This window comes from Crocuta crocuta, unplaced genomic scaffold (genome assembly GCF_008692635.1).
Source record: "Crocuta crocuta isolate KB4526 unplaced genomic scaffold, BGI_CrCroc_1.0 scaffold317, whole genome shotgun sequence".
NCBI classification, from domain to species: domain Eukaryota; kingdom Metazoa; phylum Chordata; class Mammalia; order Carnivora; family Hyaenidae; genus Crocuta; species Crocuta crocuta.
In genome coordinates, this window is record NW_027530984.1 from 1,034,496 (window position 1) to 1,061,122 (window position 26,627).

General features: G+C 35.5%; 1 protein-coding gene across 5 annotated transcripts in view; it reads left to right on the plus strand.

The window, feature by feature from the left end:
* The window catches only part of PPFIA2 (PPFI scaffold protein A2), a 471,655-nt gene that overhangs the window by 54,727 nt on the left and 390,301 nt on the right, over positions 1 to 26,627 (plus strand). For all 5 annotated transcript variants that reach the window (XR_013336610.1, XM_077770196.1, XM_077770197.1 and 2 more), the window contains exon 3: positions 25,941 to 25,994. Coding sequence is in view for 4 of the 5 variants with exons in the window: in XM_077770196.1 (XP_077626322.1) it covers positions 25,941 to 25,994 (54 nt within the window). In the remaining variant the exon portion in view is untranslated. The remainder of the gene's footprint in view (positions 1 to 25,940; positions 25,995 to 26,627) is intronic.

Sequence of the window (26,627 nt, forward strand, 5' to 3'; positions counted from 1 at the left end):
AAAAAAAAAAAAAAAAAAAAAACAGAAAAAAACCTCCAAAAACAAAAAACAAAACAACCCCTCTGGGCAGAAAAAGTTTTCAGGTTCTATGCATTTTTCTTATAAGCTCATCATTATATTTTCACAAGCTATGGTAAATTTTATATTTAGCAGAAGAAAACACCTTTAAAAAGCATAAGAACAGAATTTTAACTTTTTTTTTTAAATTTGAGAGCAATACATGTATAAAGTCAAAATTTGTCCTTGAATAACAACTGTAAATTTTAAAAATATTTTCATTTACATATCAAGTGCAATTTTTGCTATTCTTGAGGTTAGATAGGCTTACTGTGCTTTCCGAGTTAACTGTGGTCCCCAGAGAATAGCCTCAGAAAGCCAAATAATTTTCTTTAACAAGGTCAGAGTTAGCATATATGGCAAAGAAAAAAACATCCATTTTTTTGGTCATTTTGGCCCTTACTTGGGGACTTCATTGGCAGCACTGAACAAACCCTTACACACAAGCGGCGTCCCAAGACAGAGTGCAAAAGATATTACTTTTCTAAGATACAAGCCACTCCCAAAGATAACCAAAAGAAAGAAGATGGACAATTTTCCTGAAAGTTATAACAGTCCATAGGACCCTAGCCCCAAAAGGAAAACAACCCACAATTCTATCCAGCCGTAATTTTGTGGTACTCAACCTGAGAGGTGCCAAAAAATTTCTCAGGACACAAAACAAGTCAAACAAGAGGTCCAGGAGTCACAATTTAACCGGTTATATCTTTATCTATTTCTATATGTCTATCTCTACATCTATATCCATACCCATATCTATATCTGTCTGTATCTACATCACCTATTATCATCTATATCTATATCTGTATCTATATGTATATATCTGTATCTATTTTTTTGCCTGCCAATCTGAATTTGAAAGGAAAAGGCAACATAAAATTTCACCTTCCTCTCGCAACCAGGTACCACAGATAGCTATCTAGGAGAGCTGGCCATGGTAAAAATTTATATGCTTTGTTAGCTTCTGCCGGTTTTCCCAGGATCTAGTCTGCAGGCTCTGGAGTGAATGGATCTCATCCTACTAATGAGAAACTATAGAGTAGAAGAAATACTTATTGTCTACCCTTTATGGTGAGTTTTTGGCTGAGACCCCTTTTCCTCTAGGGCAGCTCATACATGGATAAACTGGTCTAGGTTAAAAGTTCTCCACTCTGGCCACTGTAATTCAACATTATCTTTGGTAACATTAACCTGCTTGTTCAGCCTTAAAACAAAATTTTATTCACCTGAGGCCTCACACTGGCCCCAGCGCAGCTTAAAGTCGGGCCAAGAGAGATTCAAGACCCAGAACGACTCTGAACCTGGCTTGGTTTCTGACTGGGACCCAGTTTGAGCCTGGATAGGTTCTGGTTTCTTTTTCTTTCTTTCTTTCTTTCTTTCTTTCTTTCTTTCTTCCTTTCTTTCTTTCTTTCTTTCTTCCTTTCTTTCTTTCTTTCTTTCTTCCTTTCTTTCTTTCTTTCTTTCTTCCTTTCTTTCTTTCTTTCTTTCTTCCTTTCTTTCTTTCTTTCTTTCTTCCTTTCTTTCTTTCTTTCTTTCTTCCTTTCTTTCTTTCTTTCTTTCTTCCTTTCTTTCTTTCTTTCTTTCTTTTTCTTTCTTTCTTTCTTCTTTTTCTTTCTTTCCTTCTTTCCTTCTTTCTTTCTTTTCTTTCTTTCTTTCCTTTCTTCTTTCTCTCTCTCTCTCCCTCTCTCTCTCTCTCTCTCTCTCTCCCTCCCTTCCTTCCTTCCTTCCTTCCTTTCTTTTCTTTCTTTTCAAATAGTTTATTGTCAAGTTAGTTTCCATATAACACCCAGTGNATTCCTATATCCCTTGGGTAAATTTCTAGCCGTGCTATTGCTGGATCATAGGGGAGTTCTCTTGTAATTTTTTGAGGAACCTCCACACCGTTTACTAGAGGGGCTACACCAGTTTGCATTCCCACCAACAGTGTAGGAGGCTGCCCGTTTCTCCACATCCTTGCCAGCATCTAGAGTCCTNGGATCTGGTTTCTAAGCCGGATCTAGTAGTTCAACGCCGGACCTGGTCTGGTTTCAACATCAGACCCCTGTATCTGATCCAGTTTTTAAGCTGAACTTGGGCCCATCCGGTGTTTTTGTAGGACCCATTCTAACCCTGAACCCAGTCTGGTTTCTGAGTCTGACCCAGTCAGTTTCACGAGTCAGCCCAGAAAAAGAAATACTCAAAGTCTGAAAGTTCATAACGCAAAGCTGAAGAGGATCCGAGAAGGATTTATGACCCCTTGAGGCAGTGAGAAAGCAGTGAGCTCAACGCATCCATGTCTGGTTGCTCCTTGCTCCAGGAGCTCGGAACGGGGTGGGGAACGGGGGTCTCCTTTGATTTTGTCTTTTGACGCTAATATCTGTTAAGAGGTAAACCGAAGCATATTAAAATTTTTAAGAGTTTACTTGAGCAAACATTGATTCCAATTGGGTACCATCCAATCTAATTTGTAGGAAGGAGCTCCGAGAAGCTGTACAAAAAGAAAGACTTTTATAGGAAGAAGGGAGCAGGGACAAAGAAGTTACACTAGGCAAAAAACCAAGTTATTTCAAAGTTACTTTCCTTTTAGGGGATTATAAGGGTCTACCAACAATATTACCAGTTAGTGCTGATCCACAGATTCCTGATGGACTGGTTTAAGTAAGATTTCATTTCTGGGAGAAGTCTTGGTTTAGTGACATAGGGTTAGCATAAGCAACCCAATTTGGGGCCTGTTGTCTTTTTTTTTTTTTTCTTTTTAAATAAAGGATCTAATCTTCTCCAAGAATAAGGTAAAAAAAAAACTTGAAAAAAGCAGAAAAAATGTATTTCTCTGAGGCATTCGGCTAAGAAAAGACTAGATAGAATGATAATAGGACCCTTAAGTTTGTATAACTCCCCTCCACTACCTTCCAACCCAGTGTTTTACCAAATGTGATAGGATTGATTTCACAACAAAAGGGATGCCCAGATGCCTAGCATCATTATTAGTTCCCTGTTTTATTCTTTGATGACTCTTTATCTATAGCCCATACACAGCCTGTACACCTGCTCAGATTTTACTCATCCTACAAAAACAAACATCTTTTGCTAGAAATGCAGGTTTTTATTCTAATTCCACTAAATCAGTAACTTTTGATGAGATGTGGAATCTGTAATTTTGTCAGTTTTCCAGATGTGCACAGAATTTGAGAATTACTTAAGAGGTAAAATTAGAAGGTCTAGATGTTTTGATGGAGAAGGGAGTCATCCAGGGGTTCTACAAAGTCTGATCTGGGTGATGAACGGTGGTACTATTAATTGAGGTAGGAGGGTCAGTTTAAAAAGAAAAGTTGAAGACTTCAGTTTGGATACATTATATTTGAGATTTCTCAGTGACAATAAGCAACAGGATAGATAAAGATTCAGGAATTATCAGTACATTATTGCTGGTAGTTATTTCTCTATAAATGGATGAGATCCTCCAGGGGAATCACAGAATAAGAGGACACATGGGCTAAAGATTTAATTCTGAAGGATACTAGTTTCAGGTAGAGGCAGGCATGAAAGAATCTGAGGAATGGTCAGTGGGGGTAGCATTAGAACTAGGAGACAGCCCAGTAGTTTCATGGAAGCAAGTTTCATAGGTCAAAATTTCAAAGAGTGAAGTTTCAACCGTGTTAAAGTAGTGTGGATATCTAATAAGAATTTTATTTAGATAAAGATCATTGTGCCTTTGGCAAGATAAGATTCAATAGAATTGTGGAAGCACAAACAGGTTTGGAAAAAAATAAGTCAAGATACAGAAAGATAAAGATATATTGCTTCTTCTAGACGATGGACTAAAAAGGAAGGAGAGATAGGGAGATACCTAAAGGATGATTCAGGGCTAAGAAATGTATATTATGACACAATAATAAATATCATTTAATGTTGTAAGACACCTAAAAAGGATGGTGATAAAACCCACTAAAGATATTCTTTTATCTTTTCTAGAATCTAATAATTCATTTCTTTTTTCATTTTGTAATTAGATTACACTTTAATCTACACTTGATTCTAATGATCAAGGGAAAAGCTAACTTTTGTTTTAGGTAGTTGATAATAGTTTTTATGTTTATATATTCTGGAGAAGGGCTTACATGACTACTATGAACAAAATAATTTTACCACTACACAATTTTTGACATGCAAAATACTTATGATAAATGTTAGGGGAAAATTTTTAAAACAAGAAGGAAGTCTCTCTTTAAAAAGTAGTGTTTACACAATCTTAAAATCATTAAAAATTAAAATAAATTTTATGTAGTATTGTATTTATTTATAGTTAAAATTTTTTTTTTAATGTTTATGTATCTTTGAGAGAGAGACAGAGCCTGAGCACAGGAGGGGCAGAGAGAGGGAGACACAGAATCTGAAGCAGGCTCCAGGCTCTGAGGTGTCAGTACAGAGCCTGACACAGGGCTTGAACCCACAAACCGCAAGATCATGACGTGAGCCTAAGTTGAACACTCAACTGACTAAGCCACCCAGGTGCCCCTTATTTAAATTTTTTAAATAAAATGTTTTATATAATGTATATCAGAGTAGGGCCTGCTCAATCCTATCAGATTTAACTTTTTAAAATATTTATTTATTTTGAGAGAGACAGAGAGAGAAAGAGAGAGAGAGAGAGAAAAAGAGAGCCCGCGAGTGAGAGCAAACATGAGCATGAATGAGCAAGGGAAAGGCACAGAGAATCCCAAGCAGGCTCCATACTATCTTCACAGAACCTGAAGTGGGGCCATTCCATGAATCATGAGATATGATCTGATCCAAAATCAAGAGTTGGTCACTTGACCAACTGAGCCACCCAGGTGCTCTAACCCTATCAGATTTTTAACATGCTACTGAAACAAATCAAATGCAAGTAAAATTGATCCTGTTTTATCTTTTTTTAATGTTTGAGGATATGGTAGATAGTTTTCCCTTTAAAAAAAGTGTCTATATCTCATCTTTAGTGATTTTTAAAATAATTTTTTGAATCCTGTTTTATTTCTGAAGTCTTTCTGTTGTTTCATAGTAGAACTATCATCTGATTCTGTATATCTTTTGATAGTAGAATATCCTATCTTAAGGCTTTTCTCAGTTGGAAGAAATAAGTTTGTTTTCAGAGTTACTCATGGATAGCAAATATCTTAGCTTTCCCAATATTCATAGTAAAGTCCCTTTTGCTCAAATGCATTTATTATAATATATGGGAATTATTATGGAACATGCAACAAATAACTTAGATCCAGTTTACTCAAAGCCACTACTTTAAAGAAGAAAAGGAATGATTCTCTTTCCACTTATAGTGTGTGTGTAACATATTTACATATGTCTGTGTATATATAAGTGTGTGTGCATGACTGTGTATGTAAAAGTTTGTGTTTGTATATGAGTATATGCGTATACATATAAATACATATGTATTTGTATAAAAGTATGTGTATGTAGAAATATACATGTATGTATGAAAATATATGTATATGTAAAATATAGCTTATTTAAAAATGTCACTAAACAAGTATATCTGAATAAGATCATTCTTATCAAATTGGTTATAGTATTCTGTTTTGCAAACTCCAAACACCATATATAAATGTTTTAAAAATTAATTTCAAATACTTCCTTGATTGATCATTGTAGCCTAGTTTGAATTAAAATATTATATTCATCCAGTCATTCAATCTCACTTATTGACTGCCTGTAGACACTGATCCAGATACCCGTAAATTGACCAGTGAACAAAGCAAAGCCTTGGCTATGAGGAAACATGCTGAATAGTGAGGTAGACAATGTGAGAGCACTTGTAACATTTTGGAAGCTTTTCTGTTGATTGATTTTCATTTTACTGAGGACAACCCATGTTATCTTGCAGTTTCTAGTTTAATATTATAACCAAAAAGTGCAAATTATCCTCTTCTGAATAGTGTAAGTCTAAATCCAATAGTGTGATATAATTATGTATAGATTTTTCAGTTAAGGGGCCTTAAAACTCTTCATAATTATAATTCCAACTTATTTAATTTATCCTCTTTTCCTTTTGTTTCCCAAACTAATTAAATATATCTCCCTAGTCTGAGCTGAGAATTGTTGCAAGGGAAAGAATTGTAACTAGAGTAAATTACTGTATTTTGTAAATCAGTTTTTAAATAATTTAGCATAATTTTATGTAACTAACCATATGGTATAAAATTTAGTGACCCAGAATAGCCTTAAGGTTTTAAAAATTATTTACTGAGAAATTTTCTGATAACTTTCTGATAAGAACTCCCAAATGAGAGGAAGCCATTGTCTTTTTCCTTTCTATATTTAATTCATTACACGATTAAAACATATTCATTAAATAAAATTAAGAAATTTAAGGGACAATCTACATTTTTATGTAAGCATGCCACTTCTGTATTAGGTAATGTCTGTCTGTGATTCATTTTAACCACAGAAATTATTCTAGATTCACAATAAATACACATTAAAATTAAAATCTTTTACTTTCACAGGCAGAAAGTATGTATCTTGCTTCTCAAAGGAAACATTCAAATTCAAAAGATATAACTATTTCTTTTTAAGTATATGAGGTTTAAGGATAAAAGACTATCTTTTCACCTTGTGTAGAAAAACATAGCAGGACATCAAATAGGTCAAGATTATTAAAATTAGATCCTATTTTAATAGGTTAACATTTTTATTGCCTATTTTCCAGAGTGTCCAAAACATTTTTAATTCCTTTTCTGAGAAAAGAATTGAAAACATGATATGGCTTGAGAAATTGCTAGTTCAAAAATAAGCTTTAAAGAAGTGAAAATATGGTAACATGTGTTATAAACAAAAAGTTTTGCTGAAGCTGGATGTGCAAGAAGACTTGAAAACACCCTGCTTAATTTTAGGTCTCACTAAACCTGTAAAAACATTGTAAGATCTATTAACCCTGCCTTATCTCGGCTTCATAAGAGAAGCCTGGTTGTTTCATGATTTTGTAAGTCAAATATTCAAGCTCAAAGTATGCAAATATTTAAATGTGTCAGTCTTTTTTCTTTAGTCTTCATTCAGTCACATTGTCTTCTGATGAAATTATGTCAACATGTCCTCATGACTGGATGAGATGGAGAGCCTGTAGTCCACAAACCTGGTAAAACTGAAAGGCCAGACTTTTTTACTCTACCAGTATGTAGTTCAAAATTTAAAACAAAATACATCAAAACAATATTGCAGTGACTATGACTGCAGCTTCTTTTGCTGCCTATGGTACTACCAGCTAACCCTTATTTTCATTTGCTTTGTGCAGCCATTTACCCTCCCAACAACCATGCAGGGCAGGTACTATTATTATAGAAGTTTTATATGTTAGACACAAAAGCACTGGGATGTTAAGTAACTAACCCAAAGTTACATATCTGGTCAGATTCAAACCCAGGGATTCTGGCTCTAAAGCTCATATTCCCTAATTACACTATCCAGCCTCACATATTAACACTACCACCAAACTATATGACACAGAACCACAATATGTTGAAATTAAATTATCTTTCTAGTCTATTTTCTCATTGCAAAATTCTGGATAAATTTGTCTCACATTTTGGGGGACCCTGCTTGCTCAGACAATTACATAATAGCCCTGGGAATAAGGAATGAGGTCAAGGAGTTGCCTAAGGAAATGAGTTGGGAATATAAAATGCAAAAACATTTAGAAGAAGCAGGAGTCAAATGATGGTGATCATTTGAGCAGAAAGATAAGGGTTTTTAGGAAAATGTTTTTAAAATGTTTCTGGCTGGTGTGTGTGTGTGCTGAGAGTCTGGATCATTTGTAAATGCTCATATAAAGGGGAATTCTTTATAAGGAATTTTAGTGTCTTTTATACGTTATACTGCTTCCTCAAAAGGATGTTTTTAAACTGCCATATTTATTACTAAAGCACTAAGTAGAATGAATTGGATGGATATGTTCATATTTTTATTATGTGGTCAGACATTGAATGAGGAGTATTTTTAATCTCTGTTGTAAAATATCTCAGGTTAAAAATAAAGTATGAGTCATCTGCTCTGATGGTATATTCAGTAGCTAAAAATCACAGTGCTTTTAAAACATTCTGCTGTGTCAATTTGACTAAGTTGTTCATGCATAATTGAAAAGAAACTGTTTTTTCTTTGTAAGGTTCCATATTGTAACTGATAGTTACAAGGCTTTGAGGTATGAAAACTCAACCTTGTAGTAATCATCACACACACAAAAAAGTTTTTCTTAGAAATTTAAGAATTCTTAAGTATTGAGGAATGGCCAATACACAATGGAAATGTGTATGAAGAAGGCATATTGTGAGTTATGCATACTTTTTTAGGATTCATACTGATAATTATCAATAATGCAGGTAATCAGTTGATCACTTAGTATTTTCCCCCCAAATATTGCTTTGATTTTGGTTTTAGAAATATAATTAGTGTTGTGCAGATGCATAAAAAAAATAGAATGCTTATTTCTTTTCTGGATTTATTAGTATAAAAAGTTTAATTCTGTGAAGTATTTTTATAAGAGCATTTATATGGGGAATGTATAAAATTGAATGATATATTGGAAATGTATGACTATTGAGTTTACTTGCTGTATTAGCTATCTATTGCTGTGTAAACAGTTACACAGGTTTTATAAGCCTCAAAATTTAGTGGTTAAAGCTACAGCATATATTACCCCATGGTGTCTGTGGAGAGAGGTTTGGTGTGGTTTGACGGGGCCCTCAGACCCTAGGTCTCTCCCGAAGCTGCTGTCAAAGTGTTAGCCAGAAATGCCAGGCTCAAGTGAGGGAGGAGCTGCTTCTCAGTTCACTTACATGAGCTTGGCAAGCTTCACTCCCCAGCTGCTTGTTGGCATGAGCTGTTTGTTTCTTGTCACATTGACCTCCCCATAGGGATGCTCACAATGTGTCAGCTTCCTCTAGAGGGTTCTGAGAAAGAGAGAGAGAGGTGTCACAATTTTTTCAAAACCTAACCTAACCTCAAAAGTGACATCCCATTCCTTTTACCATATCTTCACTAGATCCAGCTCACACTCAGGGGGAGGGGATTGCACAAGGCCACGAATTCTGGAACATGAAGTCATTGAGAGCCATTTTAGAGTCTTTCTACCACAGTGTCCAAAGACATATTAAACAATATTGTGGTCAGGGTGGCTGGGTGGCTCAGTCAGTTAAGCATCTGACTTTTGATTTTTGCGTAGGTCATAATCTCACAGTGTGTGAGTTTGAGACCAGCATTTGGCTCTGCACTGACAGCACCGACCTGCTTGGGAATTTCTCTCTCCCTCTCTCTCTGCTCCTCCTTCTCTCTCTCTCTCTCAAAATAAATAAATCAATTTAAAAAATCTAATATTGTGGAAGAAGGGAGATGTATCTTTTTCTTCCCTTTTCCTTTTTGATAACTTTCTTCCTTAAAGAATTCTCTCTTCTGGTCTGACGTGACTTCTCACTTCCCCATGACTGATTAAAGTTTGCTTTGAGCTATTCTCCATCAATAGGTACTTGTTGAAGTAATCTTATTTAGTGTGCAAGATGCTTAGCAAATGCAATGTAGTCAAAAGAATGAGTAACAGTGTGCTTCCTCCCAATGAGTTTGTGCTGGAAGTACAAGATCTTAACTTATGATGGGTTAGAATATGTTGAAATGATTCACTTAGTGTTAGTGACTAATTCCAACAATGAGTTGTCTTTTAATTATGTCTTAGGTTTCAGTGCCTTAGAATAGAAGAATAATGAGTAATAGGACCTCAAATGAAATCCTTTTTGGTAGAGGCTTTAAGAAGGGATTGCTTCTACTGTACAGGCAACTGCATACTGCAAGCATCCTTCCATGAATTTGGGGCTTTTGAGTGGACATATTTATCAAGAGCTTATAGAACATAGAGAGGTGTAGATAAATCTCTGCTAAGGGAGTTAAATTTTATATGATAAGAAAACAGAATATATGACAATTTGTACATGGAAAAAAACAATGGAAGTTCAATGGATGAAGAAGTCACTTCTGGTTGGGTTGGTCAGAAAGTGTTGCTTGTTTTGAATCTGAGATATTCTTACAGTTCCTGTGATAAAGGCCAAGCCTACTCTCGCTTATAGTGTTTAATATTCCTTTATGGTAGGGTGAACAGCAACCCCCCCAAAGATATTCACCTCTTAATTCCCAGAACTTGTTTATATATCACCTTATATGGCAAAAGGGACATTTCAAGTATGTTTAGGATCTTGAGATGAGGAGATGGTTCTGAATTATTTGGATGAGTTCATGTAATCATTAAAGGGCCTTAGAAGGGGGAAGCAAGAAGATTAGAATCAGAAAAAGGAGACGTAAAATGGAACAGAGATGGAAGTTCTGCTCTCTGAAGTGGGAAAGTGGGGCTATGACACAAGGACTGCAGATGGCCTCTAGCATCTGGAAAAGGCAAGGAAGAGTTCTCCCCGAGATTTCCAGAAGAAACATAGTTCTGCCAATGTCTTGATTTTTAGACCTCTGACCTCCAGAATTGTATGAGAATAAATGTGTATTCTGTTAAGCCACTAAACTGATTAATTTGTTACAGCAACATAAGAAATTAATACACTTCTTAATTCCTGAAATTCCACTTATCTATTTGTAGGCTAAGTTGCTTCACCCTTCTAAGAAGTCTCTTGGGTCAACTACCTTTTAGGATGCACTCCCTCCTGTGTAACCCAAATATGAGTCTTCAGGATTGTGTGTGTGTGGGGGGTGGCGCTGGGATAAGTGAAAAATAAATAGAGGACCACCTGGGTGGTTAAGCAGCTGATTTGTGATTTCAGCTCAGGTCATGATCTCATGGTTCATGAGTTTGAACCCCACATTGGGCTCTGCACTGACAGTGTGGAGCCTGCTTGGGTCTCTCCCTCTCTCTCTCTCTTTTCTCTCTCTCTCTGCCTCTCTTGTGCACTGTCTCTCAAATAAGTGTAAAAAAAAATAGAAAAGAAATAGAGATGGGCTTTACTGCCCATGTCTGAAGTTGCCACACATCCTGAAAGCAGATACTGCACTGTGCATGAAGAAGATAAACAAATGTTGGTGAAGATATGCAAACTTTGGAATCCTGTACACTGCTGGAGGGAGTGCAAAATGGTGCAGCTGCTATGGAAAACAGTATGGAGGTTCCTCAAAAAATTAAAAACAGGACTACTATATGATCTACCAGTCTCACTTCTGGGTATTTATCCATAAGAATTAAAATTAGGATCTTGAGAAGATTTCAGTGTAGCACAATTTACGTAGAGATGCAGAAAAATCTTAAATAGATAAATGGATAAAGAAAATATATACATTTACACAAGTGCATATACACACATATACTATGCACGCACACATACATACATACATACAATGAAATATTATACAGCTTTAAAAAAGAAGGGAATTCTGCCAAATGCAACATTAATGAAGCTTGAGCATATTATGCTAAGTGAAATAAGCCAGTCACAGAAGGACCGATTCTGCATGATTTCACTTATATGAGGTCTCTGTAGTAGTCAGAGTCATATAAGCAGAGAACAGTGGTTTCCAGGGGCCTTAGAGAGGAGGAAATGCGGAGCTGCTAATCAACAAGCACAAAGTCTCAGTTATGCAAAATGAGTAAGTTCCAGGGACTTGTGTAACATGTGCCTACAGTTAATATGTCCTTAGATATTTTAAGAGGTTAGGTCCCATGTTAAATTTCTTATTATAATAAAATATATATAGAGAAAGATTTTCTTATCCAATATACCAGTAATGCCCCCATTAAGAAAAGATGTTTGTGAATTTTGGCAGAAACTTTTTTTTTTTTTAATGGTATATTAGCATGGCCTGGTGTAGTTCCTTGCTTGAGAATGTGGGTTACTTGCCAGCATAACATGGTTCTTGGCTTTGAGCCAAACTAAAATTGAGACAGTTTGTAACTTTAATATTGGGTTATATATAGTCACTGCATTATGCATTCAGCTTTCACAATCCAGTTTTGGGGATGCTGGAGGCAAAGAAATAAAGACTGATGTCCCATTACAGTGTAACTGTAGGCAGTCCTTAGTTCACATTTACTGTGTTAACTGCAACCAGTGCATGTCAGAAGTAGAGAGTGGTGTCCATGCCTTACTCAGTAGCTGAGTTACCACAGAGCCATGCAAAGTCACGACATGGTTATTATATCCACCGGCTTCAGTTAACACTGTGCCATGCTAAATTGAGGACTGTCTGTGTTTTCTGTCTGGGTGGCTTTAAGCAAGAGAGATATTCATACTTCTTTGTTACTGCACTAATATCAGGAGACTTAGTGTTCTGTGCACTTTGGAATTCTTACCTGGCTGTGTGGCTCAGTAGAATGCTCTCGGTTATATCTGAGAAGAATAATTAATAATGAAAAATATATTCCAGAAATATGAAGGAAAAGAAAGATCTGAATACAAAATATTTTAAATCATAGTAAATCAAATCATATTATAAATGTGAAGCTCGGCTTTTTTTTCTTTTTTTTTGGAACTGATCAAATGAATAGAAGAAAACAAGGCTGTCTATAGAGCACAAACTGATTGTGGAACATTCTGTCATTGAATCTAAGTCTTCAAGTTAGAAGACTCTTGCATTATATTATAATCTCAATTAATTTAGCAGCATACCATCAGTGCATTTTATGTTCTTATTTCAGTCAGTTCATTTCCTTTTACTTAATAGTATTTTGAGAATATGATATTAATACTGTAAACATTGATTCATATCAGAATTTTGGTAGCATCAATTGAAATGGAGCTGCCCAGAAGAAAAGTAGAGAAATCATATGTCTTAATTGCTATTTCTGGTTACCATTCTAATCATTTATCATTTCAAAAGCAGAAGAAATAGGAAATGAATTTAAAGTTTACTTCTTATGATTTAGAACTTGATGATTTTTTTACCCCAAAGTAAATAGCAATGCAAAGGGAATTTGTGTGCATATCCCTTAGATTCACATTAGACTCCATTCTGGAAATTTTGCATATCTGGTTTTAGATAGTGCTACTGATTCCTGTTTTTTCATGTTCTCATGTCTCCCCCAGTTCTGTTTCTTCCACAGCTATCATTTCAAAAATTAAAGTGTGTGCATGCAATACATAACATTTAGCTGACAATCCCATGCCAAACTTTTCTGAAAGTGTGAACTTAATGTATTTGAAAATATTTTCTTTGCTCTCTTGCCAGCTTCTCATGATTACCTTAAAAACTGTTAATGTTAATTGCCCTAATATTAGAATATAGTAAGAGAGAGAGATAGTAAGATAAATATTTATTAGATATTAGAATTATCTGTTTAATATACATATATTTTTAATAAATTATTTCCTCTGTTTTAGTTTATAGTTCACAAACAATTCTTTTGTGCAATTATTTATAAGTCAAAATGATAAATGTGTTAAGGTACTTTAGTGTAAGTAATGAAATTTCAGGTAATAGTGGTTGGAAAGATAGATGTATTTTTAGAAATCACCTTAGATAGGATAATCTCTAGTTATTTTTTTGAACCCAAAAAATATTTTAGGCTCTTATTTACTGAGTTAAAAATAAAATCTGATACTTTGAAAGGGTAAAATATTGTATTTTCTCCTAGTTGTGTTTAGTGTCTGATAGGGGATGACTAAATATAAAATAATTGGAGGTTTAATTGTAAACTAAGATCACAGTAATTGAGTCTCTGACTTTCAACCAACAAAGGCTGATAGATAAATTCTCCATAAGTTATGTGGATCTAGGATTATAACATTAATATCCTCTCTTAAATGTTAGATCTTTTCTCTCAGTTGCTATAGCACATTTTAAACAGGTTGAAAGCTGCCCACTATGGAACATAAATATGTGATGTCACACTGAAAGATAACACACACTGAAAGAGGAATAAATTGTGTTTAGGTTCATGGTACGAATTTTATTCAGTAAATAACTTTATCAGCAAAAAGATTGCTCAAATTTTAGTAAGAAGAATAAAAATTAATATATTTAAAAATAGTGTTGGTGAAAATTTATAATAGCCAAAGCCATAAAAATGCCTGAAAAATTATAGGGTGGATTGAGGAGGTAGAATATAGAATTTAGGATCTTTTGTCTTTCAGAGAAAATGCATTCTATAAATGTAATGGAGATTTATAGCTAGACTTAAGCTGTATCTGGGTCTTATCTATATGTATTCTAATCCATACCTGTTTCAACATATATCATACAATGTTTATAATTGTTTATAATCTAATTTGTTAATGCATTATTTCATGTATAGTAATAACTAATATTAATTTAAAATTTATTGTAAGTTATCAAGAAGTAACTTTCCATGAACTATCACAATTAATATTCCAATGTCTTGCTAAGATAGGTACTATGACATAGATTGACTTGTTTTACATGAGGAATATCAAGAAATTTGCCTAAGTTCACACAGCTAGTAAGTAGTGAATGTAGGCTTGAACCTATTATCCTAATCACTAAAGTATTTCTTCTTCCATATGTGTTGCATATTGCAGACTTGAGGTATAATTGAAGGGCCCAGGCAGGGTCTCTTGCGATGGTACCTCTGCTGTGTTAACAAAACTATCAGATCTTCAGTCTTCCCATCTAGAAGTTCAATTTCTGCAATAAACTCAAAGATAATCAGCTTCTCAATGGTTGCTTTACAGTAATGCAACAAATATATAATAAGAATGAAAATCTATTATTATAGAATAGTGCACATCTCAAAGCGGTCCCAAGCACTAATGCCAGCCAGTCAGCTCATCCTCTTCTTGCAGGAGGAATTCATAGGAAACTAAATTCAACATAAATTTGTCAAATTCCTCTAACATGTATTGGTTGTGTTTTGTGATAATTTAGTAGGATACAGAACTAATAAGTACAGTACTGAGCTGATTTAACCCTCAAATGAATGGGAAAGACACGAGTAAAATGACAGTTCCAAAATAGTGTAGTCAAGTTGTAACAGAGTTAGGTTCAGAATGCTGGGGATGACAGCAGAGCCATTAGTCTAGTCTGAGGGACTCAGGAAAGTCTCTGAGAGGAGGTGATGCCTGCAGTAGATCTCAAAGGGTAAGATTTACCCAGAGGAGGGAGGTGACTTTCTAGGCAGTAGTATCTGTGGTGCAGAAGCATAGAAGTAAGAAAACACTTGACATAACAAAGGTAATACAGGATTCATTATGATAAGGTTATAAGAATTCTTTTGAGGAAGTGGTGAAAGGTAAAATAAGAAAAGTAGCCCATAGTGATATAATGAAAGACCTCATGCATAAATGCACTTGATATTTTTTCTTCCTAAGAAGAATGGGAGCTTTATTAAGAATTTTGAGTGTGGGAATAATCTACACATATTTGCCTTTGAAACATATCCTTCTAGAGTAATGGTTACCAAACTTTAGCCTGCATCAGACTCACTTGGTGGACTTGTTAAACGCAGAGTTTCTGATTCAGTTAGACCGGAGTAAAGCCCAAGAAAATGCATTTCTGCGTTCCCGGGTGACACTGATGCAACTGGTCCCTAGACCATTCTTTGAGAACCACTTCTCAGTAGACAAGATTGTATGAGTGTGAGAGTGGAAAAAATAACTCAAAAAACACACTATTTTGGAGAAGGCCAGTGTTGAGGGAAAAATAAAATGAGGTTCTAAACTAAGGCAATGAACGCAGTAGTTATTAAAAGTAGGCAATAGGTTGTGCTGACCAGATATTTTAGAAGGAAAAATGAACTGGCTTGGTATATAGATACCAGGGTGTGGTAAGGCTTTATTGAACCTCCAGAAATTCAGATTGGGCAACTGGATGTTTACTGGAAGGACCAATAAGATAAACACTGGGGGAAGAAATTGAATGGGAGCCAGCTGACCATGGTAATTACAGAGGAGGAGAGGAGGTGATGTCTGATTTGGACATGTTGTTTGAGATTACAAGGATACATCATTGTATACAAGTTGGCAAAGAGGAGCTGACAGAGACTGAGTCAGGATTCATCAAAAGATTCCCTTTATCACTTCAGCCATATGGAAGGGAATAGAAAAGGAAAAAGTAACATGCAGAAAATTCATAAAGGAAAGTGTTTCAGAGAAGGCGTTTCAGAGAAGGCATTTCATGGAAAAGGCAGAACCTTAAATCCCTTTGGTACATTCTTTAGAAAACCCTGTTCCATGCAACACTAGCACAAATGTGTCTTTGATACATTTTAGATTTCCTGTTTAGATGTGAGTTTGAGGACAATACTTTGAAATTAAAAATCTATGGCAGAAGTCTTTGGAATTTTACTTTTTTTTCTTTTGCTAGATTCAATGGCATTCACTCTCATATCTTTAGGTCAAACTAGGATATTCTTTTTCCCATAAGAGACAATCCACTTCACCTCAGAAAAACTCTGTTTGCAAGTCAATTTATTCTTTCCACAAATATTGAATAAATATGTTTTCTCCCAAGTCATTATGTGGCATGCCAAAAAGTCCTCCCCATTTCCCTCCCCCCATACACACACCTCCACTTATTTAAGAGAGCATAATTGTTAGAAATCATTGCCTTTGGAGTCAGCCTATCTAGATTTGAAAACTTATTAGCTGTGTGATTTTGTGAAGACTCTCTTCTATCTTAAAGGTGATGGAAATAACAGCTAGCAGAGCTAAGATGCTATTTAATAAGGCAGTAGAGCTGTTTATGCTGTGTCTAGTATAGTCAGTGCTCAATAAATGTTATTTTGTTACCCAACCAAGGTCTTAGGACAAACTTACCCAGTATGCGTTCAAAACCAAAATCAATTCTGGCAACATGAGGTACTCAAACTTATTGTCACCCAATAAAATCTACTCCTACGACACCTAAATAGTTTAATTTTAACACCTTGTTTCTCAATTCTTTCTCATGTTGTTAGACTGAAAGGTCTACTTTTACCCTTAGATTGACATCCTCTTTGACTGAACAGATCCTTGAACTGAGGAAACATGTCATAGCCTCTAGATTCCATACTCCAAATTCTGTGTGATGCCTTGTGGTTATTATGTACAATATACATATACTGACTAAATTGTCTTTGTCATTCTGACTCCCTACCAGACTCTGAACTTTTTGAAAGATATGACCTTGACTTATTTACCATCATGCTCTTTATGTTCAGCACAGCGCCTCAGTCACAACATAGGCTCAATCATTCTTTTTTAAAATTTTTTAATTTTTAAAAACATTTTTAGAAAGATGGGGAGATAGAGCGAGGAAGCAAGGGGGAGGGGCTGAGGGAGAGACAGGGAGTCTTAAGTAGGTTTCATGCTCAGCACAGAGCCTGATGTGGGTCTTGATTCCATGACCCTGGGATGAGGACCTGAACCCAAATCAAGACTTGGATGCTTAACCCATTAGCCACCCAGGCACCCCTTAATCATTTTTTTTAAAGTTTTATTTATTTTTGAGGGACAGAGAAAGACAGAGCACAAGCAGAGGATGGGCAGAGAGAGAGGGAGACACAGAATCTGAAGCAGGCTCCAGGCTCTGAGCTGTTAGCACAGAGCCTGATGTGGGGCTCAAACCCACGAACCGTGAGATCATGACCTGAGCTGAAGTAGGACGCTTAACCAATTGAGCCACCCAGGAAACGCTATTCCTTTATGAAAGAATTAATTGTGTGGCTCATGGAACATTCAGATTTGGGCTGGACTGTGGTCAAAGTAAAAGTGTAGATATTTTCCTTTTTTTAATTTCAATGACTACATAGGGCTTTTTCTGGCTTCTGTAGGAAAGTTTTATAAAACTGGTTGTGTATGTTTCCTGCTTCTTCTCTGCCTCCCAGGAAATTTACCCTGTAAAGTTGCCAAGGAAACACTAACAGCTTAAGCCTGGTATAGGAGAAAGATGCCTCATTAACAAACTCAGCTTCATTACTTGGATGCTTGCCTCAAGGAGATGCTGTTTTGTGATGGAAGATTGTTTCCATTAAGCATCATGTGAAAAACTGAATGATTTTTAAAGAAATTTTTTCTTCTATTACTACACACTATGAGATACTACATAAAAAACATTATGGACTTGTAGTTTGATGTATTTGAACTATTATTGCTAAGGAGATATGTTAGATCAACTTTTCAAGCATTCCCTGTATAATGATTAAGGTGTCAGGTCTTTAATTTGAAGTATTAGAAGTATTTCACCAGAAGATAAATTTAATATATTGTTTTTATCTATGAAATCATTTTGTATAGTTTCCTTCTTATGAACTAGAAACTCTGACATATATAGAAATTTATTGCCTTAAGATAATACAGAGTTGAGTGCCTTTTCCTTTAGGAGGATGTCTCATCAATGATGTATAATGGGAAAAATGTACATGGTGCTTGGGGTTATAACACTTGGGATTTCAAAGGTTTTTTCCAGAATTTACCAGCTGTTTGATCTTGGGCATGTCATTTATTAGTTTGTTCATTCAGGCATTCTATAAAGATGGGTTGTGCAAACACTGTTGCCTTGAGCCATCTTTCAAAGTGATATATTTATACAAAAAAATGAGAAATTCTTCATCATTTCTATGCTCTGATCCTCAGCTATTTTGTGTATAAAAATGGTATTATGTGCTTTATTCAGTCAGTCATTCATCCATTCAGAAAGTATTTATTGAGCTCCTACTGTGTGGCAAGCTGTTCTAGAGAGTGATGGGAGGTGTTCACCCTTTATTGGGCTCTTAACAACATTGTTCATTTATCTTCTTTGGATTTAGGGTTGGTTAAAAGTTCCAGCTGTTACTAATCCCTGTGCTTCACTATTCTCCTGGATCCACAGAACCATCCATACCTCTATAAAGCATCCTTGTATTAAACACTTTTTTATGATGGTTTTGAGTTTGCCATTTGTTTCCAGGTGGAACTTTCACTGATTTAGACAGTTAGGGAAGGTATGTTTGAGATTTTGATGTTTAAACTGAAATCTGATGGAGTGAGTTAATTAAGAGGATATCTAGGAAATGAGCATTCTAAGAAGCATGAAAAACATGTGCAAAGATGACCCTGAGATAGGAGTCATATTTGGACTGTTTTTGGAACAACATTGGGGTCAATGTGACTGGGTAGCATGAGAGAGTGAGATAATGGAAAAAGGATATCAGAAAAATGGCCAGATCACTACAGGACATTGCAGGAGATGGCAGTAAATTTGTGTTTTATTCTAGGATTTATTGGAACCTCATGGGAGGTTTCGATCAGGGGGGGAATCTGACATAACTTACATTTTAAATGGATAGTCCCGACTGCTGTGTGGAGAATATGTGGGGGGAAGAGGAGACATGGACAGATGCAGAGACAAGAATTAAGCTATTTCTTTAGTCCAGGGAGAAATACCATTGATATGGTTCAAGGAAATGGGATGGTAGGAATATACGTGGTAAGTCAAGCCATTTTTTAAAGATAGGATTGGCAGGATTTGCTGAGAAGCTGGGTGAAAGGTGATGTCAAGATGGAGAGCATCGGGATGGGTACTTAATTTGTGGGAGGGGTAGAAGTGGGAATCAAGTTTGATTTTGCATTATTAAATTTTAAATGGCTACAGTACATCCAAGTGGAGATTTTGGTAGGCAGTGTGCATCTTAGAGGAAAAGTTGAAACTGAAAATATAATTTCCTAATTCATCAGCATATATGATATTTAAAGCCATGGTACCAAATACAATCTTATAGAGGGTGCAATTAAATGCAAACCAAGAGGAAAAGTATTTGAAGGAAGATGGAGCAGTCAGCTTCGTCCAATGTGGCTCAGAGATCACTCTAACCAATTATTCAGCCAATTGGATACCAAAAGCAGCCTTAATAAGAGGGGTGCAGTGAAACAGTGAGGACAAAAGCTGCATGAAGAGAGAATGGGAGATGAGGGACATTTGAGAATTTTTTCTGTAAAAGGGTTGAGAGAAATGCTTAATTTTGATATTTTGAATTTATAAATTTGGTAAGCTTCTCTACAAACATAAAATGCCTCCTTAAGTCTTTTTAAATACCTTGGCACAAATTTTAAATATAAGCATTCAGTGAAAATGGTTGATATCTTTTTTATTGATTTCACTGTACTGATACACTTTTGATAGATTATTTTAATGCACTACAATGCACTCTGTATTGATACTGAAATCACTTTACCTCAAACAATTTCTAAAGTAGTCCCAAATTTTAAATATGTATAAACCAAATTTTAAAATATCAGTAGCTGATAACAATTTTATAATGTTTTAAGTATTTTCATATTATGTAAAGTGAATTTTTGGAAGTGTAAAACTTGAAATTTTGATATTAACTTTAAATGTAACTATCAGATTTCAAGATATTCTGGGTCATATGGCATATCCAATGTTAGATTCGGTGGATTATTTAGAATTTAATTTTCTTCATTTTTAATGTATTTGATACTCAGGCTATTTTACCATCTTTTCTTTGACAATAACTGGTTGATCCAGTTATTTTATCTTTAGGGGTAAAAGTAAAGATATCGCAATAGCCCTGAGGGAGACCTCAGTCCCCAAATCTTTTTACCCCATCTCTATGCAGGGGAAGCAGGACTTAAACATTGAACTTAATGACATTCAACGAAAACCACATGATTAATCCCTAAGCTCCATTACTGAAAGTGTGTGTCAAGGGGGAAATTTTGTCAATTCTTGTAGAAAGGGATCATGGGAAGGAGGGTGCAGCTAGATTACCAACAGCATCTGTGCAGCACAATGTGGAGTTTATTTAACCCGTCCTAATGTGATACTCGGGGTTCAGTCTGCCTTCAAATCTCATGCTTCTTAGAGCTCTGATACTAATTGCTGCTCTTGCAGCTCAAATTTCCCAAGACTTGAGACTTCTGATTCATGAGCCAGCCTTGACTTACTCAGGAGCAGAGCTCTCCTAGGTTAGAAGAGGCTGCCTTTATACAGTTTGTGTCAAGGACTTGACTAATAATGTCACGTAGATATTTGATACCTTTCAGGACAAGTGAAACTTTCATTATCTGAAATTGTTTTAAGAAACAAAATTGTTTATATAGTGAAGGATCCTAGTCATTTTGTTCTGCATAGATGATAGCAACGCATATGGTGGAGGCTATGGAATACTGGTATATGGCAAGCAGCAATGGTACCTGAGCAGCAGCATGTGGGCAGGCACAAGGCTGGCTTGGCATATTTGTATAAATTCAACTGGGAGACAAGTCAAAGGTATTTAAAGAGTGTTACACACACAACATAACCAAGGTCACTACAGTGTTAACTCTCCATATCCCTGGGAGGGTCAGGCCTAGGTGAGACAGGTGAGGTAGTTCGGGCACAGGACAACACTAAATTGGGTGGCCCAGATGACAGCTATAGTACAAGGAGGAAGAGGCAACTGGGAGGAGCCAATTCCATAGTGCACCTAAGCAGTGTTACAGCCTGCAGATGGATCTAGGGTGGGGAAGAGTGAGGTGGAAAGTTCCATGCCTCATTGGTGCCAGAGAGGCAAATGAGAAGCAGCTGTCTAAGTCTTTTGAAGACTGCCTACCTTGTTATGTTCTCAGGAGGCCAACAGCATTCTATTAAGAGGTAGGCCAGCCTGTTATTTAACTGCCTATATGGCCCATATGGGTATGTTCAAGGTAACCAGAAAGCAAAGGTAAAGCTATTTTTCCTACAACTGGTATTAAACAACACAGGTTTGCAGTCCTACAAATATGTTTCTAACACCAACTTCTAACAGTTATATGACATCAGGTAAGTTATATAAACTTTTTAACCTCTTAAATAAGAAAAGAAATAAGTACTTTCTAAGGCTACAGTAATGGTAATGTTTATAAAGCACTTACCTGGTATGTAATAAATGTTTAAGTAGTAGATATTTTATTAGATCTAAATGAAGCTATTAAATCTAAGTAAACATGTGCATAATATAATGAAATAAATCCTGTAACTGTTTTAAAACATCAGTTTATTTTCTGTGTTTTAGTCAAACCACATTATTATAATAGTAAGTTAACAAAGTTTCTAGGAAGTCCATGTTTTCTTTTTTCACTTTTTGATGTACTTTGTTGTTATCTATATAAAAAGATATCTGAGTAACACGATAGATGGATTTGTTAAAGATTTCAGTTATATTTTGCAGACAAAGCATTCAACAACAATCAAAAAATGGACTGAGTCTCAGTTATGTTCAGTGTTCCTCAAAGGATTTATTTATTTCGCCTTTAAATTTTACAACATAAATGAATTCATGTGCACTTATGCTCATTATTCACACGTGAAAAATTTATTTTTGCATCACCGATATCTATCACCGATAGATAAGCCATGTTTAATTTGGGCATCTATCCAAGTAGGACACTTTTTTCTAATGTATACTCAAAATAGCACATAAGCTCAAAAAATCGTGTTTTTAAATTAAATGAATAAACAATAAGAGTGTGCATGTGTATACTCTATTTAGAACCATGAGTTCCTAGTGTGCTTTAATTCAAATGTTAAAAATCATAAATACCAATGCCTTTTGAATTCATCTTCTAAATTCTACTTTTGCTTAATTTTTCTGTAGATGAGAACTATCATGAAAGGCTTAAAATTTTAGGAATCTGAAAATAGGCTCAATTTATCTAAGATAGCAAGAGATCTTCATCTTTATGATAGCAAGAAATCTCCAGATATAATTTAAAAAAAAACATGGCAATGCAGGGACATCAGGATGGCTCAGCTGGTTAAGTGTCTGATATTGGCTCAGGTCATAATCTTGTGGTTTGTGAGTTTGAGGCCCACATTGAGCTCTGTGATGACAGTTCAGAACCTGGAGTCTGCTTCAGATTCAGCATCTCTGCCTCTTTTTGTCCCTCCCCAACTTGTACTCTGTCTCTCTCTCTCTCTCAAAAATAAACATTAAAAAAAATAAAAAATGAAAACATGGCTTTGGAAGCAGTTTTTCTAAGCCTCTTTTGGAGCTAGAGTGAAGGAGAGGAAGATCCTCAAAGGGATGCTGACTAGGGAAAAAATGACATATAATATAGTTGTTATAATGAAGACAACTTAATAATTTTCTTGGCAAATACTCTTTGTGTTGCCTTATCATTTATGACCCTTGATAAAATATGCATATAGAAATTCATCACCCATTGAGTTCCTTTTCAAAGTGAGCTTTTTCTTATGGAAACTTCCATCAACCATTCCTTTCTTCTCCCTTATCCTGCCTTTAATGTTGTCTAATGTTGTCATCACATGCTCATTTCAGCCCCATGTTTTTTGTTTTGTTTTTGTTAGGATTCCCGATTCTTGAGATATCAGGGAAAAGATGTGATTAAGTCGCAAATGGCATTGTAGCATAAATCTTCATAATGGTATAAAAAATTGGCTATTTCTCTAATCATAGGCATTTAATTTTTTTCTCCCTTTAATCTTGGCTCAATTGTCTTTCATCTTTGATTTCTTACTGCAACTGTATTTCCCATGTTCCTTATCCCTATCCTTTCAACTAGATGCAAACAGATAATTGGCCAGGATTACAAGCAAGAAACTTTTTATCAGCAAGTATAATTCTGCAATGTAGCCCCAGACTCCTATTCAGCCCTCTTTGAGCAGACAGTTTTGGTTTTGATTTTGGTTTTCACAGGGAGGCGTGGGGGTATGATTTAAAAATACAACAGTTGCTTTGTAGTAGAGGCTAAAGTCTGGGATGGTGATGCCTCCCGTTTTGGTNAGAAATGAATCCCAATCTTGGTGGATAATTCTTTTTATGTGCTGTTGGATTCGATTTGCAAGTATCTTGTTGAGGATTTTTGCATCTGTATTCATCAAGGATATTGGCCTGTAGTTCTCTTTTTTTTGCTCTGTCTCTGTCTGCTTGGGAATCAAAGTGATGCTGGCTTCGTAGAATGAGTCTGGAAGTGTTCCTTCAATTTCTATTTTTTGAAATAGCTTGAGAAGAATGGGTATTAATTCTGTTTTAAATGTCTGGTAGAATTCTCCAGGGAAGCCATCTGTCCCAGGGCTCTTATTTTTTGGGAGATTTTTGATAACTGACTTGATTTCATCACTAGTTATGGGTCTGTTCCAGTTTTCTATCTCTTCCTGCGTGAGTTTTGGTAGTGAGTGTGTGTTTAGGAATTTGTCCATTTCTCCTAAGTTTTCCAATTTGTTGGCATATAATTTTTCATAGTATTCCCTGATAATTGCTTGTATTTCTGAGGGGTTGGTTGTAATAACTCCATTTTCTTTCATGATTTTGTCTATTTGAGTGCTCTCTCTGTTCTTTTTGAGAAGCCTGGTGAGAGGTTTGTCAATTTTGTTTATTTTTTCAAAAAAACCAATTCTTGGTTTCATTGATCTGTTCAACTGTTTTTGGTTTTACATTATTTATTTCTTCCCTGATTTTTATGGCCAACAGACACATGAAATGATGCTCAGCATCCCTCTTCATCAGGGGAATACAAATCAAAGCCACATTGAGATACCACCTCATGCTGGTCAGAGTGGCTAAAATGAACAAATCAGGAGACTCTAGATGCTGGTGAGGATGTGGAGAAACAGGCACCATCCTACACTATTGGTGGGAATGTAAACTGGTGCAGCCCCTCTGGAAAACAGTGTGGAGGTTTCTCAAGAAATTAACAATAGAAGTCCCCTAACACCCAGCAATAGCACTGCTAGGAATTTTCCCAAGGGATACAGGAGTGCTGATGCATAGAGGCACATGTACCCCAATGTTCATAACAGCACTCTCAATAATAGCTAAAACATGGAAAGAGCCTAAGTGTCCATCAATGGACGAATGGATCAAGATCTGTTTCATCTATACCATAGAATACTACATGACAATGAGAAAGAATGATATCTGGCCATGTGTAGCAACATGGATGGACCTTGAGGGTGTTATGCTGAGCTAAATAAGTCAGGCAGAGAAGGACAGCTACCATATGTTTGCACATACAGGAGGATTAGGAGGAACTTAATGAAGGGCTGTGGGGAAGAAGAAGGGGAAAAGTAGTTGGGGAGAGGGAAGGAGGCAAACCATGAGAGGCTCTTGAATGCTGGGAACAAACTGAGGACTGATGGGGGTGGGGAGGTGGGGAAGGGAGGTGATGAGCATGGAGGAGGGCGCTTGTGGGGATGAGCACTGGGTTTTTATGGAAACCAACTTGACAATAAACTGTTTAAAAATTTAAAAAATAAAAAAATAAAAATACAACAGTTATAAGCATTAAAATCCTGAGAGGTTTTAGTTAAAAATCTGGAATTCTAGCTTTTGAAAAAGTCACTTGGTTAGTAACCCTGGAGGCAAAGTCCTGCAACATAGTGGAGTTGTATTTATTCCTGTAAATAGACACATGCTCTTCAGTTTGTCAGAGCATTCCCTGTTTCTCTATTTATAAAACCATTGACAATATAATCATTACTCAGGCATGATCTGCAGTTATTGATTCAAGATTCTAAATCAGTCCTTGTAAAAGAATAGCTAATCTTTTTTTAAAATATTTTTATTTTCCAAGTAGAGTAATAGAGTGGACTATAGGTAATTAAAAATTTTATAGGTTCAGCATTTTCCATGGGATTTATATCCTTGCAAATAATATGTTAAATTGCAGTTTTATTAAAATTACTTTTTTCTGTTCTGTCCTCATTTCAACACCTTAGAGAACAAAACAACTGCTTTCCTACCTAGAGCCTAGCCTTTTTTCCCCCTCCATATTTCAGGACTAGTCTGTGTACTTTTTTTTCTTTTTACAGAGTGTGGAGAATTAGAGGAAATATCTAGATTTCTAGATACAGGCTATTTGTATAGTGTTAAAGTGTGCAAGACTGTCTGAAAACAAAACAAAGAAAACAAATATAGCTGTGTGCCCTAATTTTGTAGCTAAAGAAAATATTACACTATGGGATTGGGAAATTCTCCATGCTGTTGAGTAGCATTTTACAATCAACACCTCTCCCCTTTTCAGGATATCGAATCCCTAACAGGAGGGCTGACTGGTTCTAAGGGGGCTGATCCGCCGGTAAGTTAGATTCTTCATTAAATTTAACTATTGATGAATTTAATTATCTACACACCAGATCATGAGATAGTTACTTGTATACAATTTGTGATATATATACCCCTGTGAAATCTATAACTGTTGCAGTAACTAATACCAAAGTGTGAACTTGATTTGAGGTATTGTTTGGTATTGTTAAAAGTTTTAATATCTCATAAAATTATCTCCATGTACTGACTTTAAAAATAAGAGTAAAATCTTCATTAGAATTTGTAAATACTTTAAGTGCTATGGACTACACCAAAATTTTTGGAACTTGAGGGGAGGGTTTACCATTCTAAATATGAATGTATGATTTGGGTTACAATATATTTTCTAGTTACTGAGAAAAATTATTTTATAAACCCATTTTATAAACAATGTTGATTTTTGATATTGCCATTTCTTTTCTATTTTATCTCAGAAGCTTCTGGAAAATTAGAAAAGTATTCTGAAATTTTAAGGATTATTATTGTTAAGCAGTAAGAAGAGATTGATAGTCTAGTATTGGAATATCTTGCTCCTTTCTGTGATATCTGCTTTCAGAAAATATTGATTAAGATAACGTTTATGTGATGTCATGTTTGAAGTACAAACATGAGTTCATGGGGTATA